Genomic DNA, 19956 nt, shown 5'->3' with positions numbered 1-19956 from the left:
CGTGAGATTTTGAGTGCAAACCTCCTTCCATCAGCAAGGGCATTGAAGATGAAACGTGGCTGGGTCTTTCAGCATGACAATAATCCCAAGCACACCACCGGGGCAACGGAGTGGCTTCGTAAGAAGCATTTCAAGGTCCTGGAGTGGCCTAGCCAGTCTCCAGATCTAAACCCCATAGAAAACCTTTGGAGGGAGTTGAAAGTCTGTGTTGCCCAGCGACAGCCCCAAAACATCACTGCTCTAGAGGAGATCTGCATGGAGTAATGGGCCAACATATCAGCAACAGTGTGAGTTTGACCTATATCATTGCCAACAAAGGATATATAAGAAAGTATTGAGATGAACTTTTGTAATTGACAAAATACTTATTTTCCACCATAATTTGAAAAAAAATTCTTTCCATATCAGACAATGTGATTTTCAGGATTTGTTATCTCATTTTGTCTCTGATACTTGAGGTCTACCTATGATGTCAGTTACAGGCCTCTCTCATCTTTTTAAGTGGGAGAACTTGCACAATTGGTGGCTGACTAAATACTTTTTCTCCCCCACTGTAGTTCAGCATTGAGACCACCATCGATCCTGGTCAAGTGTCCAATGTATTTAGCTATGAAACAACCCCATATCATCAGGCTTCCTCCACCAAGCTTGATAGTTCCTTCAATTTCTCGATCCATTAGCCCCTTTTTCCCTTGTTTCTTCCAGACCCATTTGCACCCATCAGAGCTAGTCTATTGACTTTTGTTTCATTAGTCCAAATCACCCGTTTCCAACCTTCTACTGTCCACTCTTCATACTTTTTTTGCAAACTTGAGCCAACGCTTCTTATGATGGTATTGAAGTCGAAGCTTCTTCACCTTTTTTCGAGCGACCATTCCAGACTTGTATAACGCGCTTGCATGGACGTCTGAAATATCACTATTACAAAGCATACGAGCCACCTCCACTGCCGTGTTTATCGCTCCAGAATGGATAAATCTTGCGATGAGCCTACTTTTTGAGTCAGAGATTTTGCCTGGATGTCCATGTCTTGGTTTTTGAATGGATGGACGAACTTCATTTTGTATTCTTCCAACGGTCATGGTATTCAAATGATGCAGTTTGGCAGTTTTCTTCTCTGAGAGCTGGATGATGCTTTCTCTTTTCTTGGGAAAATTGTTTCATGGCTGCTCCTCAATTTGAACCCGTGACCTTTCACTTGAGAATCAACCTAATAACACAATGAGCAATTAGGGAATGTGATAACGGGTTGTATTTTGTAGTATACAGGAAGAAAAAGTGACATGACAAGAATCTGCATAACTAATCAGATGCTAAATAGTTGCGAGTCAAATTTAAGTATAAGATATCGAAGATGATTGTCTATAAAATGATGGTAGTCTCACATTCGAAGCGGTAGTGGATGGTGAGATATGGAGCCCGAAAGTCAAAAGTTAAAAAAGATTGTTACGCTTTTGCTTGTCAGTGTCTATTACTTTTACATACTTTATATCAAAATTTTCATTATCTTGTATAAAAAAACATGGCATACTGTACGTAATATAAAACGTTTAAAATAGGTTCATACTTTATTGTCAATGGTTACAAAATAAACTGAAAAAGTAAGATCATTAACACGTGTGAAATAATTATATATATATTTGTGTATGTATTGTATTTCAAATTACTCAATGACACAAAAGCTGGATCCCCCGTAATCTTTCCTCCAAGTATAGGTGTCGCTTGCTGCTTTGCTGCTCTTACATTATCATTGTAGGTGACGTTTGGCATTGGTCCTTGTTGTAATTTAATTTTTTTGCTATACATATTGGTAACACCTCTGTGGCCAGTGATTAGCTGCAGTATTTATGTGACGGAATGACATGATCTGTCCTTAAATGTGGAGAAGCTGCTTTATATCTCCTCATAGGTTTCCCATTATCTTGAGAAATTAAATATTTTACAATTTTGCATTTTCTCATCTTCATCTCATTCAGGTCCCTACAATATTGGATCCTCTCAGTGGAGATCTTCTATATAAGAGAATTTTCCTGATTGACCCATTAAGCATGGAAAGGGACAGGGACAAGATGTCGGAGAGGATATTACATCTTACCCTAGAGATCCTCTTTCGGCTTACTGGAGAGGTGAGAGATTCTGATGACGTCACATTACATCATTCTTATCTATGGGAATAACAGATGCACAGAACTGGAGAGGTGAGGACTCTGGAAATGTCTGTAGTGAGATTTATTAATGTGTCTCTCCATAACCAGGATTACACTGTAGTGAAGAAGACCTCTAGTGAGCGCTGTCAGGCCCCTGTGTCTGAGGGATGGGGAAGACCCCTGAGCCCAATCACAGGGCCTCCACCTCACCCCCTGATGCATGAGGACATTGATGACCAGAAGATCCTAGAACTCACCTACAAGATGATTGAGCTGCTGACTGGCGAGGTGACACTGCTGGGAATTATGGGATATTATACAGTAACGCTATGAAGGGATCAGGGGGATGACGGTATCATTGTATGTGTCAGGTTCCTATAAGGTGTCAGGATGTCACCGTCTATTTCTCCATGGAGGAGTGGGAGTATTTAGAAGGACACAAAGATCTGTACAAGGACGTCATGATGGAGGTTCCCCAGCCCCTCACATCACCAGGTAATAGACAGGACTAAATACACATGGCCTATGATTATCTGTATGTAAATAATGAATTAAGTCCCTGTATGTGTTTCCTCCAGTTCTATCCAGTAAGAGGACAACACCAGAGAGATGTCCCCATCCTCTTCTTCCACAGGACTGTAAACAAGAAAATCTCATTGTTCCTCAAGATTATCAGGTAGATGGAGAGAAGGTGTCATGAGATCTCCCCTATGATCTGTAGACGGCTGTGAAGGTCTCGTGCTCAGTCTTGTTTTATCCACCAGTATTATATGTTTTATACTTGTGTAATGAGAATGGTGGAGATGGCAGGATTAGAGCTGATCATAGATGTGACTTCTCCATCTGTCTGTGACTTTACAATATTTTTTTCAGGGTAAAGATCTGACCCATATTAATACTACAGAGACATGTGTGACAGATGAGGAGTGGTGTAAAGTGGAAATTCCAACCGATGACTACCCCGGTGAGTAGTAACCATGAAATGCTGAGAAGTCACAGATTTTTCTCAGTCACTGTCTTGTGCCATTTTGTGTTAATTGTTCTGAGCTTTGTGATCTTTTAGGCTTTTCAGCTTTAAGTTCATCCGTTCTGCCAAAATACTGAATAAAAATATATGAAAATATGATATTGTTATAGATCAGACTTGGGCAAAGTGCGGCCCGCGGGCCACATTCGGCCCTCTGGCTGTTCCAGTCCGGCCCGTGGACCAAGACTGCCAAGGGGCTGATAACAGTGGCCCACGGGCCGCACTATGCCCTTCCCAGCTCACACACATGCCGTCACTGCCCGCCGTCACTGCCCGCCCACTCGCCGTCACCGCTGTCTCAATCCGCGGTCTCAATCCGCTGTGAATGCATTGGTGGAGGAGGGGCCGCTACCTCGCTCTTCATCAATCAGCATTAGAAACAGCTGACGCGATGGCGTCAGCCTGTGCACTGCGGAGAGTCAGTGCTTCTCAGACAGGAGCGCCAGGGGAACAGGGAGTGAGGTAAGTATATGCTGGACATAGGGGGGGCTTTAATGATGGACACAGGGGGGGCACTCTCATGCTGGACGAAGGGGGGGCTTTAATGCTGGACACAGGGGGGGTACTCTCAGGCTGAACACAGGGGGGCTCTCATGCTGGACACAGGGGGGGGCTCTCATGCTGGACACAGAGGGGCTCTCTCATGCTGGACACAGAGGGGCTCTCTCATGCTGGACACAGAGGGGCTCTCATGCTGGACACAGGAGGGGCTGTCATGCTGGACACAGGGGGGGCTGTCATGCTGGACACTGGGGAGGGCTGTCAGGCTGGACACTGGGGAGGGCTGTCATGCTGGAGACACTGGGGGGCTCTCATGCTGGACAATAAGGAGGGCTGTCATGCTGGACACAGGGGTGCTCTCATACTGGAAACTGGGGGGCTTTAATGCTGGGCACTGGGAGGCTTTAATGCTGGAAACTAGGGAGGGCTGTCATGCTGGACACTGGGGAGGGCTGTCATGCTGGACACTGAGGAGGGCTGTCATGCTGGACACTGGGGAGGCTCTTGGGCTCTCATACTGGACATGAGGGGGCTGTGTGAGGCTCATGCTGGACATGAGGGGGCTGTGTGGGGCTCATGCTGGACATGGGAGGGATGTGTGGGGCTCATGCTGGCCACGGGGGGGCTGTGTGGGGCTCATGCTGGACATGGGGGGGCTGTGTGGGGCTCATGCTGGACACAGTGGGGCTGTGTGGGGATCATGCAGGACACGGGTTGGCTGTGTGGGGCTCATGCTGAACATGGGGGGCTGTCATGCTGGACACTTGGAAGGGCTGTCATGCTGGACATGAGGAGGCTCTCGAGCTCTCATACTGGACATGGGGGGGTGGGTGGTGCACATGCTGGACATGGGAGGGCTGTGTGGGGCTCATGCTGAACATGGGGGGGCTGTGTGGGGCTCATGCTGGCCTTGTGGGGCTGTGTGGGACTCATAATGGACATGGGGGGCTGTGTAGGGCTCATGCTGTATATAGAGAGGCTGTGTGGGGGCTCAAGCTGTATATGGGGGGATGTCAGCACACTTAATTCTGCTCAATATTAAGTTACACAATTCATATTTATGTAATCATTAATAATAATAATTAGAATTAATATGTTAATATTAATATTGAGCAGAATTAATTTCAGCCTATTGGTTCGGCCCTCCCCAACAGTCACAGTCTCTCATGTGGCCCCTCGGGAAAATTAATTGCCCACCCCTGTTATAGATGATGAAATAAGGATGTAAAAATACAGTAGAAAAAAAGAACATGAAGTGGTTTAGTCTACCTGAAATAGTTGTTAAAACATTTTTCTACTGACTATCAAGATAAAATATGTTTTACGAATAGCTATAGTGAAAGTTTGGTTAAAATACAACATTAAATAGTCCTTTTCATATATTCAAACTTAGACCATGACTTATTATTTAATACCGTAAGGTTACCATGTAGACTCCTTAAGATCACTGTAAACCTCACAAAGGCCTGGGGACTTAATTGAAGATTTCTCCATCAAAACCTTCACGCAATTGTTATAGCAGCTACTGCTGAAGTTTGATAACTTTGATTGATTTGCGTAATTGTCCTTTTGCGCAGTATCTCACAGTTTAGCTCATTCTTTAATACCTTCAGTGGTCTATGTTTGTCAAAATATCCAAGACATCTGGACAGAGATTCAGAAGAATTTGGAGGGTGATGCTAACTTAAGTAGGGTTGCTGAGAAACCTCAGTGACCAGGTCCCCAATTTTTTTTTTAAGGAATAGAATATGGTTGTCTGCGACTTTAGCTTTGAAATGCTTTTTACAATCAAGATTATTCTACCCGTTGTAATGGGTCTGGGAGGCGGAACCTCTGAGCTACTATACAAGGGGGCGGTCCTTGTAAGGGAGCGGGTGGCGACCAGGCAGGCAGTCACAGCAGGTGACCGGGACAGTCTCTGGAAGAACGGGCAGGAGGTCACGGCAAGTGACCGAGGCAGTCTCTGGATGAACGGGCAGATGGTCACGGCAAGTGACCGGGGCAGTCTCTGGGTAAAGGGTAGATGGTCACGGCAAGTGACCGGGGCAGTCTCTGGGTAAAGGGTTGGTACGACCTGTGGCGGCTGATGGTAGACGTGAGCTCCCAGGTGAGCAGGCGAGAGTCTCTGGATAAACGGGTGGTCACGGCATGTGACGGCGGAGCCTCCAGGAAGACCAACAGACAGGCGGCAGATGAGCGCTCCCAGGTGAGCGGGCAGAAGTCTCTGGACAGGCGGGTGGTCACAGCACGTGACGGCAGAGCCTCCAGGTAGGCTAGCAGACAGGCAGCAGATGAGCGCTCCCAGGTGAGCGGGCAGGAGTCACTGGACAGGCAGGTGGTCACAGCACGTGACGGCGGAGCCTCCAGGTAGGCTAGCAGGCAGGTAGCAGATGTGCGCTCCCAGGTGAGCGGGCAAGCTGGTCCATAGACAGACTGACAGGAGTTGGAAGGCAGACCGTCGGACCTCAGGCAAGCAGGCAGGTAGCTGATGTGCGCTCCCAGGTGAGCGGGCAAGCTGGTCCTTAGACAGACTGACAGGAGTTGTAAGGCAGACCGTCGGACCTCAGGCTAGCAGGCAGGTAGCAGAATATCAGGCAGGAATAAGACAGCAAGCTGGCAGGAATCTGGCAGGTATCTGGCAGGTAACTGGCAACGGGACCTGAGGGCTGAAGCAGAGTAGTGAACAGTGCAACAACATTGCTCGGGCACCTCCATTTTGGAGGAGGTGCCTTATATATGGTGAAGTCCTCTGGCCATTGGCCGGGGACTCCTTAGGACGGCGCGCGCGGCCCCTTTAAGAGGGAGGGAGAGCGCGCGCGCCCTAAGCACAGTGGCCGGGAAGGAGCGCGCGCTGCCAGCAGAGCGGGAGGAGGACGCCGGGCACGGAGCAGAGAGGTGAGGGGAACAGCGTCCCTGCCTAGCAGAGGGCAGGGACGCCGGCGCTACAGTACCCCCCCCTTTAGGCCCCCCCTTTTTTAGGCCAGACAGAAATTTAGCAAGGATAAGAGGGGCATGGATGTTCTCCCGGGGCTCCCACGTTCTTTCCTCAGGACCAAACCCCTTCCAATCTACTAGAAAAAAGGTCTTTCCTCTTACCCTTTTGGTGGCAAGAATGTTCTCTACCTCAAACTCGTCCTCAGCAGAAACCGGAGCAGGAGGCGTACCTGTAGACTTGGAAAAAGAGTTAAGTACCACAGGTTTGAGGAGAGATACATGGAAGGAGTTAGGGACCCGTAAGTTGGCCGGGAGTTTCAATTTATAGGCCACCGGGTTGATCTGACTGATGACCTCCAGAGGACCGATGAACCGAGGCCCTAACTTGTAAGAAGGTATCTTGAGTCGGACATATTTAGATGAGAGCCAGACTTTATCTCCAGGACGAAATTGTGGAGGATCCAGGCGTTTTTTGTCAGCGTGTCTTTTCATCCGTTCGGACGACTGAAGGAGTGCGGATCGGGTACTCTCCCAAATGGAGGAAAATTTACTAACGAGAGATTCCGCAGCCGGGTTGTCCACAGAGGTGGAGACAGGAAAAGGAATCCGAGGATGCTGACCGAAGACTACAAAAAACGGGGATTTGGAGGAGGATTCGCTCTCGTGATTGTTATAAGAGAACTCGGCCCATGGTAGGAGATCCACCCAGTCTGAATGATGGGCATTAATGAAGTGCCGGAGGTAACTGGTCAGGTTCTGATTGATCCGCTCCACTTGACCATTGGACTGTGGGTGGTAAGCGGAAGAGAAGTCCAGGGTGACGTCTAGCAGTTTACAAGTGGCTCTCCAGAAGCGTGAGGTGAACTGTACCCCACGATCCGACACGATGTGGAGGGGCAGGCCATGAAGACGAAAGATGTGACGAATAAAGTCTTTAGCTAGCTCGGGTGCAGACGGGAGGCCTGGCAGGGGAACGAAATGAGCCATCTTGGAGAAGCGGTCAGCGACCACCCAAATGACCGTACAACCGGCAGAGACTGGGAGGTCAGTTATAAAGTCCATTGCTATATGCTGCCAGGGGGCAGCAGGTACAGAAAGCGGAAGGAGGCGACCGGCTGGCAGATGTCTCGGAACCTTGTTGCGGGCGCAGGACACACAGGCAGAAACAAAGTCTATTACGTCCTTGTGCAGGGTAGGCCACCAGTAGTGCCGGGTAATAAGCTGGAGGGTCTTTTTCTGACCGGCGTGGCCAGCCAGTTTAGACGAGTGACCCCAGTGAAGGATCTTCAACCGATCAGGTACTGATACGAACGTCTTTCCGGGAGGGAGACGATTTAGACTCACGGGAGCCACCTGCATTACTCTGGCGGGATCGATGATGTGTTTCGGATCTTCCTCGAGATCAGACACCAGAAAGGATCGAGACAAGGCGTCCGCCTTGACGTTTTTGTCAGCCGGGCGAAAATGAAGAACAAAATCAAAGCGAGCAAAAAACAAGGACCACCGGGCTTGGCGCGGGTTAAGTCTCTGGGCATGCTGGAGGTAAGCCAGGTTCTTGTGGTCAGTGTAAATTATTACCGGGTGAAGAGCCCCCTCGAGCAGGTAACGCCACTCCTCCAATGCCAGTTTGATGGCCAATAACTCTCGGTCTCCTATGGAATAATTGCGCTCTGAGGAGGAGAAGAGTTTAGAGAAGAAGCCGCAAGTTACCATCCTCCCGGAAGATGATTTTTGAGTAAGTACCGCTCCGGCTCCAGAGGAGGAGGCGTCAACTTCCAGGAAGAACTGCTTGTTGCCGTCCGGGCGATGCAGCACCGGGGCGGAAGAGAAGGCCTGTTTTAAGGAAAGAAAGGCCTCCTCTGCTTCGGGCGGCCACTCTTTGGGATTAGTACCCTTACGGGTGAGCGCGGAAATTGGGGCAGTCCGGGAAGAGAAGTGTGGTATGAAGAGGCGGTAGTAGTTGGCGAAGCCCAGGAACTGCTGAATGGCCTTCAACCCCTCCGGTCGAGGCCATTTCTCGATGGCAGACAGTTTCTCTGGATCCATTCGTAGGCCGGTCTGAGAAATAATGTAGCCCAAAAACGGAAGCGAGGTCTGCTCAAAGAGGCACTTCTCATATTTAGCGAAGAGGTGATTCTGCCTGAGCCTGAGCAGGACCTGACGAACGTCCCTCCGGTGAGTCTGGAGATCCGGAGAGAAGACCAAGATGTCGTCCAGGTACACCACTACGCAGGAGTAGAGAAGGTCCCGGAAGATGTCATTGACCAACTCTTGAAAGACAGCAGGAGCGTTACAGAGACCAAAGGGCATTACCAGATATTCATAGTGGCCGTCCCGGGTGTTGAATGCCGTCTTCCATTCATCCCCCTGACGGATATGAACCAGGTTGTACGCCCCATGGCGGTCCAGTTTGGTGAAGATTCTAGCCCCCCTCAGACGATCAAATAACTCCGGAATGAGCGGAAGGGGGTACTTATTCTTCACCGTGATCTGGTTAAGGCCTCTATAGTCTATACAGGGACGGAGAGAGCCGTCCTTCTTTTTGACGAAAAAGAAGCCTGCTCCCGCCGGGGAGGTAGATTTCCGGATGAATCCCCTGGCCAGATTCTCCTCAATATATTCGGACATCGACTGGGTCTCAGCAGCGGATAATGGATAAATACGCCCACGGGGAGGAGTAGTACCGGGTAACAGGTCGATAGGGCAGTCGTATGGTCTATGAGGGGGTAGTGTCTCTGCCTCCTTTTTATTAAAGACATCAGCATAAGACCAATAAGGAATCGGAAGTCCAGGTAGATTAGCTGGGGTAGGAGAAGGACGGACGGGATGGACGGGAACCAGACAGGTCTTATGGCAGTCCTGTCCCCAGCGAAGGACTTCTCCGGTCTGCCAGTCAAGCACGGGTGCATGTCTCTGGAGCCAAGGTAGACCTAGCAAGAGGGCGTGAGAGAGTCCAGGCTGAACATGAAAGGAGATACTCTCAGAATGCAGCATTCCCACCTGCAGAGTAATGGATTCGGTGATGAGTTGGATGGGGCGTGGTAAGAGACCCCCATCCACGGCAGCAACAGACAAGGGTACAGCCAGAGGTTTGGTGGGGATGCGGTATTTCTCTACCAGGGACTGTGAAATAAGATTCCCGGCTGCTCCAGAGTCAAGTTGGGCTAGTTCGAAATAACGGTTCTCCCCGCAGACGATTGAGACTGACAGCAGCAGAGATGGAGAGGATTTATTCTTGTCTAGGTCGACCTCTCTGAGCGAACCTAGACACAGGCGTTTCCCGACCTCTCCGGGCAGGCACGGATCCGGTGCTCCTTACTGCCACAGTAGAAGCAGCTCCCCTCGGCACGGCGTAAGTCCTGGCGGGTTTTGACCATCTTGGTCTGGTCGACCTGCATAGGCTCAGGAGAGTGTACCTGGGGAGAGACGGAGGGAGTGACGGGTTTCTGAAAAGTAGGAGCTAGACGTGGAAACCTCCTCTCACGGGTGACCTCTTCGGCACGCTCCCGGAACCGTAGGTCAATCTGGGTGGCAAGAGTTATTAGGTCATCGAGAGTGGTAGGAATGTCCCGACCGGCAAGTTCATCTTTAATACGGCCGGACAGACCCTCCCAGAAGACGGATACCAGAGCGTCGTTATCCCAGGCCAGCTCCGAGGCAAGGGTACGGAACCGTATGGCATATTGGCCCACGGTGAGACTTCCCTGACGGAGGCGTAGCAGTGATGATGCGGATGAGGTCCTCCGTCCGGGTTCGTCGAAGACTTTCCGGAAAGCCGTGAGAAAGGCAGGCAAGTCGGACACCAGGGGGTCTCCTCTCTCCCACAGAGGATTTAGCCAGGCCAGGTCCTCCCCGGTGAGATGGGACATGATGAAGGCAATTTTGGCCCGGTCGGAGTTAAACTGGTGGGACAGGAGTTCAAAGTGCAGGGTGCACTGATTTATGAAGCCCCGAGCCTGGGCGGAGTCGCCTACGAAGCGAGGAGGTGCAGAAAACCGGGGTCTGGGGCAGGATACCATGGTATTAGTGGGCAGCGGAGCTGCCGGATTGCGAGTCATGGCACTGGCGGAGGTTGCTGGCGGAGCAGTCAGAGTGTCCAGGCGAGAATTGACATTCCGCAGGTGACCCAGGATGGACTCCTGTTGGGACCTCTGACGGGACAGTTCATGACACAGGTCCGAGAGCGAGGGAGCTTGGGTACCACCGGGTTCCATGGCCCGAGCAAACTGTAACGGGTCTGGGAGGCGGAACCTCTGAGCTACTATACAAGGGGGCGGTCCTTGTAAGGGAGCGGGTGGCGACCAGGCAGGCAGTCACAGCAGGTGACCGGGACAGTCTCTGGAAGAACGGGCAGGAGGTCACGGCAAGTGACCGGGTCAGTCTCTGGATGAACGGGCAGATGGTCACGGCAAGTGACCGGGGCAGTCTCTGGGTAAAGGGTAGATGGTCACGGCAAGTGACCGGGGCAGTCTCTGGGTAAAGGGTTGGTACGACCTGTGGCGGCTGATGGTAGACGTGAGCTCCCAGGTGAGCAGGCGAGAGTCTCTGGATAAACGGGTGGTCACGGCATGTGACGGCGGAGCCTCCAGGAAGACCAACAGACAGGCGGCAGATGAGCGCTCCCAGGTGAGCGGGCAGAAGTCTCTGGACAGGCGGGTGGTCACAGCACGTGACGGCAGAGCCTCCAGGTAGGCTAGCAGACAGGCAGCAGATGAGCGCTCCCAGGTGAGCGGGCAGGAGTCACTGGACAGGCAGGTGGTCACAGCACGTGACGGCGGAGCCTCCAGGTAGGCTAGCAGGCAGGTAGCAGATGTGCGCTCCCAGGTGAGCGGGCAAGCTGGTCCATAGACAGACTGACAGGAGTTGGAAGGCAGACCGTCGGACCTCAGGCAAGCAGGCAGGTAGCTGATGTGCGCTCCCAGGTGAGCGGGCAAGCTGGTCCTTAGACAGACTGACAGGAGTTGTAAGGCAGACCGTCGGACCTCAGGCTAGCAGGCAGGTAGCAGAATATCAGGCAGGAATAAGACAGCAAGCTGGCAGGAATCTGGCAGGTATCTGGCAGGTAACTGGCAACGGGACCTGAGGGCTGAAGCAGAGTAGTGAACCGTGCAACAACATTGCTCGGGCACCTCCATTTTGGAGGAGGTGCCTTATATATGGTGAAGTCCTCCGGCCATTGGCCGGGGACTCCTTAGGACGGCGCGCGCGGCCCCTTTAAGAGGGAGGGAGAGCGCGCGCGCGCGCCCTAAGCACAGTGGCCGGGAAGGAGCGCGCGCTGCCAGCAGAGCGGGAGGAGGACGCCGGGCACGGAGCAGAGAGGTGAGGGGAACAGCGTCCCTGCCTAGCAGAGGGCAGGGACGCCGGCGCTACACCCGTCCATTGTAAATTAGGCTTATTAGCAACACTTACAAATCAATTAAAGAAAAACAATTTAAATAGCTCAAATACTACTACAACTACTGCAGTTTCATAATTATTTTGCCCTTTCATCACAAGCATCTTTAGTACCTAGTAGGGCTACTTTGGTTTATGACCTGTTGCAAATGTGAGGCATAGCTAGACCGCAGCCTACGGCATTGTTCCTGAGGAATATTACTCCATTCCTCATGGGCAATGGCCTCCAGTTCACTAATATTCTTAGATTTTGCAAGAGAGTGGTCCAAAAAGATAAAGGGTTATTCTCACAATCACATTTTTCACAAAGCACAGTATTGGCATTGTAAGGTGGTTGTTAGACACATAGTGGATGGGAGCTAAATCTGAAGTAATGCTTTAGTGTATATAGGACAAAAAGGGGTTAATCAGCCATGACTGGATGATTATGAGCAGCTCAATGGCTGCTCACCATATCTCCACCCCTGGGTGTGGTTCACTGGGTAAAATGAGACCTGTTTTGTCTCACATGTGGTGTGTGTATGGAGGTATGCAGATCTCCTGAATTGAGTGCCTTTGCTAAAGGACTAAGAAGTTGGACTCTAAGCAAGGCGGGCTAACCAGCACTATTGTATGGACTCTTTTTTTATGTTGTACTTTGTGCCGGACAAGGGCTGTATTCCAGTTTCCTGTAATACTGTTTATAAGGACTAAAATAAACAAGCCAGACTTTTAAATACTACCGGTTCCAGTTATACCTTATATCGCTCCCAAGTGAGTAGCATTGATACAGCATATTTATTGTTAATACAAAGACCAAGCTAAACAAAAATTTTCTTTCTTGTACCTTTGTGGTCTTTATACATCTCCTTCTGCCCCTCTATTCATCCAGCTTCACAAAGTTGAAGGAAGACATTTATACTTCTCTGCTCAACAAGAAATTACTTTGAAATTTCTCTTCATGCCTTGCAAAACTCTTTTTGGGAAGGACCCCAAGGAAGGAGGCTTAAATTGTCTTGGTTTCAAGACTGTGATCAAGCAGAGACCACAACTCTTACCAATATCTGTGGTTGGCTACTGGTAACCAGACTCTTTCTTTACTGTTGCTCTTGCGCAAAAGTGTCCACCTAATCTTATTATTCAGGGAACTACAAACTGCAGATCTTCCTAAAGCAAAGCCCATAACTCCTTGTGAGGAATAGACTTCAAGGTGAAGACCAAGGGGTTGGTTAGACTTTAAACCCCAGTCTGGTCAGAGTCAAATGGAGGTCCTGTGTTGTGTCAATAAAACGCTAGCCCTAGGAGCAACGTAGAGCTGACAAATACTGCTAATAGGCCTGTCACTTCTCTGCAACTAGAATGGGGAATATTCTTCTTATTCAGTGCAGCCGTATGAGAACCAACCAGGTACGAGCCTGGTGACATCTTACTACTCCTGTGAAGCTCAGATGATTTTCACTATATAGTTTATAAACTGCAATACTGTAGGTTTAAGTCCCTTAAGAGAACTAAAAAATAAAGTAAGAAAATTTTAAAAGTTGTTAAAATTATAAAAAAAGGTGAGCATTAACCCTTTTTTCCATCGGTAAAAATAAAGAAACTAAAAAATAAAATCGTTTCGTATTGCCATGTCCATAATATTCCTTTCTAACAAAATATAAATTCAATTAACCTATACGGTAAATGCCGCAAAGGGAAAAATAATCAAAACACCAGAATTGTGGTTTTACGGTCAGCACACCCCCTAAAAAATATGTATAAAAAACAAATTATCAAAATGTAGAATATACCCCAAATTGGTATCAATAAAACAGTCAGCTTGCCATGCGAAAAAAAAAAACCCTCACACACCTCTGTTGATGGAAAAATAAAAACATTACAGGCCTCCAAAAATGGCGACAAACCAAAAATGTTTTATTTTTTTCATAAAAATTTCAGAATTTGTTTTATCACTACTTACATGAAAAAAAAGCTATGGTTTTGCCATAATCGTAGTGACCTGGAGAGCCATGTTTCCAGGTCATATTTACGATACCATGAAGGCTGTAAAACCAACCCCCTCAAAAACCAATTGCAGAATTGCATTTTTTTTTCAGCATTTACAGTACATAGTAACATGGAATTTTTTTCCATTTTCATTACATTATATGGTAAAATAAATGGTGTCATTCAATACTCCAATTCATCCCTCAAAAAACAAGCTCCATATGGCTGTGCCGATGGAAAAATAAGGTAACGGCTCTTGGAAGGGGAAGAAAAAATGCAAAGTGTAAGATGAAAAATTGGCTGCAGAGGCAAAGGGTTAACAACACCACATAATAACACAAAGTATTTTATCATAAGGCCCTGTTTGTCACTTTTTTTTTTTACCTTATATTAATTTTGCTACTTGCCCTGCAGTTTGTATGGCATTTTTTACATAGAAATATTATAACAAATACTATAATATTAAGATTATATTGCACAAAAATAAAAAATAATCATTCTTCTTGGCAGGTGACTGTATCACAAGCTCAGATGGACTTGTGAGATCTTCAAATTATAAAGCAGATGATCAAGGCATCACTCAAGATATATGTGAAGCACATGCAACTATATCAGATATGCCATCATCCCTTCACAGTGAAGATCTATCATCTAATTGTTTTCAACAGGTCCTATCTTCTGATTCTATACAGACTGTTAAGAAAAATAACGGAAAGGATGTTGAACATGAAATATCTCACAATGGGGGAAATCCATTTGCTTGTTTAAATTGTGGAGAATGTTACATAGATATATCAAATCTTTTTAAACATGAGAAAAGTCACACAGAAGCAAAGGAATTTTCACACTCCGAAAGTGGAAACTCTTTTACATGGACATCAAATCTTTTTGAGCATCAAAAAACTAACACAGGGGAGAATCCATGTTCTGAATGTGTGAAATGTTTTACGGCTGGTTCAAAACTTGTCATACATCAAAGAATTCACAAGAGAGTGAAGCCATATTCATGTTTTGAATGTGGGAAATGTTTTACAGAGAAATCACTGCTTCTTATACATGAGAGAAGTCACACTGGAGAGAAGCCGTTCTCATGTTTAGAATGTGGAGCTTGTTTTAACCGTCAGTCGAATCTTGTAAGGCACGAGAAAAGTCACACTGGGGAGAAGCCATATTCATGTTCAGAATGTGGGAAATGTTTTAAACAGAAGTCAGATCTTGTTACCCATCAGAGAATTCACACAGGAGAGAAGCCATTCTCGTGCACAGAGTGTGGGAAGTGTTTTAGTCAAAAATCACATCTTTTTACACATCGTAGAGGTCACACAGGGGAGAAACCATTTTCATGCATAGAATGTGGGAAAAGTTTTTCTCGGAAGTCAAACCTTGTTGCCCATAATAAAACTCACACAGGGGAGAAGCCATTTTCATGCTTAGAATGTGGGAAATGTTTTTCTCGAAAATCAAATCTTGGTGACCATCAAAGAATTCACACAGGAGAAAAGTCATTTTCATGTTTAGATTGCGGGCAATGTTTTAAACAGAAGTCACATCTTGTTACACATCAAATTACTCACACAAAGACAACTTATTCATTTGTGTAAATGTTTTATGGCTAGACTTATTACTAGAGATGAGCAAATTGATGGAATGCAAATCTAATGTGTGGCAAATATTTAGCAATTTGGTGAGCCCTGCAAATTTCAAAAACTTGTGATTCACTTTGTGGGAATTAAATAAATTGGTTGCCGCCTTTTTACACCCCCAGAAGAGGCTGAATTTCATCTATACATCTGAGGATTTCTTTTTTGCCCCACAGATATTTTTCTCTTACTTAATCCTCTACCTGTTTCCACTGGACTAGTATTTATTTAATGTGCTAATACAGAGGTGGCCAAAAGTATTGGCACCCCTGCAATTCTGTCAGATAATACTCAGTTTCTTCCTGAAAATGATTGCAATCACAAATTCTTTGGTATTATTCTCTTTATTTAATTTGTCTTCAATGAAAAAACACAAAAAGAATTGTCCTAAAGCCAAATTGGATATATTTCCACACCAAACCTAAAAAAGGGGGTGGACAAAAGTATTGGCACTGTTTGAAAAATCATGTGATGCTTCTCTAATTCGTGTAATTAACAGCACCTGTAACTTACCTGTGGCACCTAACAGGTGTTGGCAATAACTAAATCACACTTGTAGCCAGTTAACATGGATTAAAGTTGACTCAACCTCTGTCCTGTGTCCTTGTGTGTACCACATTGAGCATGGAGAAAAGAAAGAAGACCAAAGAACTGTCTGAGGACTTGAGAAACCAAATTGTGAGGAAGCATGAGCAATCTCAAGGCTACAAGTCCATCTCCAAAGACCTGAATGTTCCTGTGTCTTCCGTGCGCAGTGTCATCAAGAAGTTTAAAGCCCATGGCACTGTGGCTAACCTCCCTAGATGTGGACGGAAAAGAAAAATTGACGAGAGATTTCAACGCAAGATTGTGCGGATGGTGGATAAAGAACCTCGACTAACATCCAAACAAGTTCAAGCTGCCCTGCAGTCCAAGGGTACAACAGTGTCAACCCGTACTATCCGTCGGCGTCTGAATGAGAAAGGACTGTATGGTAGGATACCCAGGAAGACCCACTTCTTACCCCGAGACATAAAAAAGCCAGGCTGGAGTTTGCCAAAACTTATCTGAGAAAGCCTAAAAAGTTTTGGAAGAATGTTCTCTGGTCAGATGAGGCAAAAGTAGAGCTTTTTGGGAAAAAGCATCAACATAGAGTGTACAGGAAAAAAAAAGAGGCATTCAAAGAAAAGAACACGGTCCCTACAGTCAAACATGGCGGAGGTTCCCTGATGTTTTGGGGTTGCTTTGCTGCCTCTGGCACTGGACTGCTTGACCGTGTGCATGGCATTATGAAGTCTGAAGGCTACCAACAAATTTTGCAGCATAATGTAGGGCCCAGTGTGAGAAAGCTGGGTCTCCCTCAGAGGTCATGGGTCTTCCAGCAGGACAATGACCCAAAACACACTTCCAAAAGCACTATAAAATGGTTTGAGAGAAAGCACTGGAGACTTCTAAGGTGGCCAGCAATGAGTCCAGACCTGAATTCCATAGAACACCTGTGGAGAGATCTCAAAATGGCAGTTTGGAGAAGGCACCCTTCAAATATCAGGGACCTGGAGCAGTTTGCCAAAGAAGAATGGTCTACAATTCCAGCAGAGCATTGTAAGAAACTCATTGATGGTTACCGGAAGCGGTTGTTCGCAGTTATTTTGGCTAAAGGTGCAAATACTTTTGTCTGGCCCATTTTTGGAGTTTTGTGTGAAATGATCAATGATTTGATTTTTGCTTCATTCTCTTTTGTGTTTTTTCCTTGCAAGCAAATTAAATGAAGATAATAATACCAAAGAATTTGTGATTGCAATCATTTTCAGGAAGAAACTGAGTATTATCTGACAGAATTGCAGGGGTGCCAATACTTTTGGCCACCACTGTATATACTTTTATTATTGTTGGCACTCTTCATATGATTTTTGATGCTGTATTATTTTTTCATTACTGATTTTTGTATTTGTTCATCATGTTTTTTTCTGTAGTCTCAGACGGTTTATTTCTGGATATCTACCTACACTCCATATGGGGGAGTCTATTGTCTCAGTTTTTTTGAACTGAGACTTTTATTTATTTTGTGACACATTGTATTGTGCAGATTTTTAATTGGTTTTACCCCGTATGAATTTGGTGTTTTTCGTATATTTAAATTTTAATAAAAATATTGATTTTATTTGGTGGGATGTGCCTATTTAAGCATGCTTCCTTTTTTCTTACTTTATTGTCATTTCTTTTATTATGCAATGTGCACTCCCCATTATTTCGATGGTGCCCACTTTCTTTTGATTGTTTGTTTTATTAGTCAAATTTGACGTCTGTAGACTCCACACCAATACTGCGGACTGTTGAAGATGCTGTGTTTTAGGCAGGCCATGTACCTAGCAATTGTTTGGTCAGTCCTTTTTGCAAAAGGGGGGAAATGTGGTTCAAAACAGTGCAAAAGTTAATTCTAGTCTAGTAAAAAAAAATAAAAAAAACAAGTAGCAATGGCAATAGATGTTGTAATGTAAAATAAAAAAAAATGCACCTGACAATGAGAAAGTGGGAGTCCCTAGCAGCACAAACATTTGCACCAACTACCCAAACAGTTGTACTACAGTATGAAGGTCACAATTGTTCATTGTATTTGTAAGGAAGAGGTGAAGAACATTATGCAATATATGGCAAATCACTCAGCTCAGTCACAGTAGTATTGTGTCACCTCTGACAGTGACACCATCAGTTTGAGTCAGTTTATGCACCTTCCTCCTCCTTTGCCACTGAAACATTTATTCTCTGAATGTGGACTATCAATTGTCTATTTTATTTCACAACTTATTTTTCCAGTTCATGTATTGCATCAGATAAACAGTTAGCATTTGGACTTGGATGAGATGGAGAACATGACAGACGCCAAGTTGTGTTGGTGTAGTAGGGAGTATTAGTGACACTGACATCCTTGTGGTAGGGGCACTGGCAATGACAGCGGAGGTAGTAGTGGAACACTGATTCAGGGAAATCCTGAGGTTTGACTCAGGAAGGGTGGGATGCCAGGAGTGCAGGAAATGTCTCACACTGAGTCCACAGTCAGACGAATCGGGGAGAATGATAATGATGATTGTGTGGTGGCCCAATAAATAGAGGGAAAGAGGGGATAAAAAAAATAATAACATACATTATACTCATCTGTCATAGACCCTCACATGTCTGATGCCGGTTGTAGGTCCCAGTCCTCTAACCTGGTCTTTGATTTTATTCTGGCACTGAGGCCAGTTATGCGGGGGAAGAGTTCAAATGTCATGATGTGCATGGACCCCTCACGTGAGTGCGTGAGGTCAATCACAGGCCTCAGCATAAGAAGAAAAAGCCCCTAAAGAACCCAAGACTGGAGTGGAATAACAGGTACCTGCAATAATGGTATAACACAGGTGACAGGTGAGGGCCTACTGGCTGCAATTTTACTCGATTCCTGCTAACCAAATCTCAAAAATATTGCAAACTTTTTGAGAAGTTCATGACAAATTTGATTTGTTACAAACTGATTCATTCATCTCTATTTTTAAGAGGTTCATAAGAAATTTTGTTGATTCATCAAATTGTGACCATTGCATTGATTTCTGGTCCCGCTGTGTAATGACATTTAACGGGGTTGTCAGACACTACACACACTTTCTACAGATCCCTCGAGCCTGCACGTTTATTAACACACTAGTGTGGTTATTACATTGGCCTGTATAAGTACAAGGTGATAGTAACTATGTACAGTGTAAGGGCGCAGTCAGACGGTCGTATAAACTGGACCGAAATCGAACTGCAATGCACGGACTGACTTGCGTCTCTCCCGACCTGAGCATGACAGCTTCATATATTTCTATGTAGCTGTCATGCTCAGTTCAGGAGAGACGTGGCCAATATGAGCATTGCGGACGGATTTTGGTTTGATTTATACAGACGTCTGATTGCGCCCCTAGAATAAGGAAGGGGTTAATATCTTCAGTCCTACCAAAATCTTATAGGGTGTGGTAATTCTCAGTAGAACTCACTGAAAGAAAGAGCTGCTGAGGGGGTGAGACTAGGCTGAGTGTCTTTACTTACTATGCAGTTGTTTATTCTGCTATTGGCTGTCATATAAGAAATGTCTAAATTTATGAGCGGTACATCTTTATTCATGAATGGAAAAATAAATGTGATCTTCATTGATTCTTTGGAGAGCTTTGAAAATCACATGCCTGTGTATTTCCTTAATTTTCTCCGATGCCTTAAAATTAATCCTAGAAACTTTTAATTGGAGTTAGAGGATTGCGAAAGTATTCCTACCTCCCCACCACCATGGCATTTTCATGTTTTGCTACCTCACAACCTGGAATTTCATTTTTTTTTTAAGGTTTGAATCAGTTCATGT

The 19956-nt window shown here is 46.2% G+C and overlaps 1 protein-coding gene across 1 annotated transcript in view; it reads left to right on the top strand.

The window, feature by feature from the left end:
- The window catches only part of LOC141271424 (uncharacterized), a 94646-nt gene that overhangs the window by 14745 nt on the left and 59945 nt on the right, over nucleotides 1–19956 (top strand). Inside the window, exons 2-7 of the mRNA XM_073681506.1 lie at nucleotides 1977–2126; nucleotides 2256–2435; nucleotides 2519–2642; nucleotides 2726–2823; nucleotides 3021–3111; nucleotides 14479–15565. Coding sequence (XP_073537607.1) covers nucleotides 2049–2126; nucleotides 2256–2435; nucleotides 2519–2642; nucleotides 2726–2823; nucleotides 3021–3111; nucleotides 14479–15565 — 1658 coding nt within the window. The 5' untranslated portion in view covers nucleotides 1977–2048. The remainder of the gene's footprint in view (nucleotides 1–1976; nucleotides 2127–2255; nucleotides 2436–2518; nucleotides 2643–2725; nucleotides 2824–3020; nucleotides 3112–14478; nucleotides 15566–19956) is intronic.

This window comes from Phyllobates terribilis, unplaced genomic scaffold (assembly GCF_046119375.1).
Source record: "Phyllobates terribilis strain yellow unplaced genomic scaffold, ASM4611937v1 Scaffold_5__5_contigs__length_657084704, whole genome shotgun sequence".
Classification (NCBI taxonomy): Eukaryota; Metazoa; Chordata; class Amphibia; order Anura; family Dendrobatidae; genus Phyllobates; species Phyllobates terribilis.
This window is presented reverse-complemented; position numbering and strand designations above follow the sequence as displayed.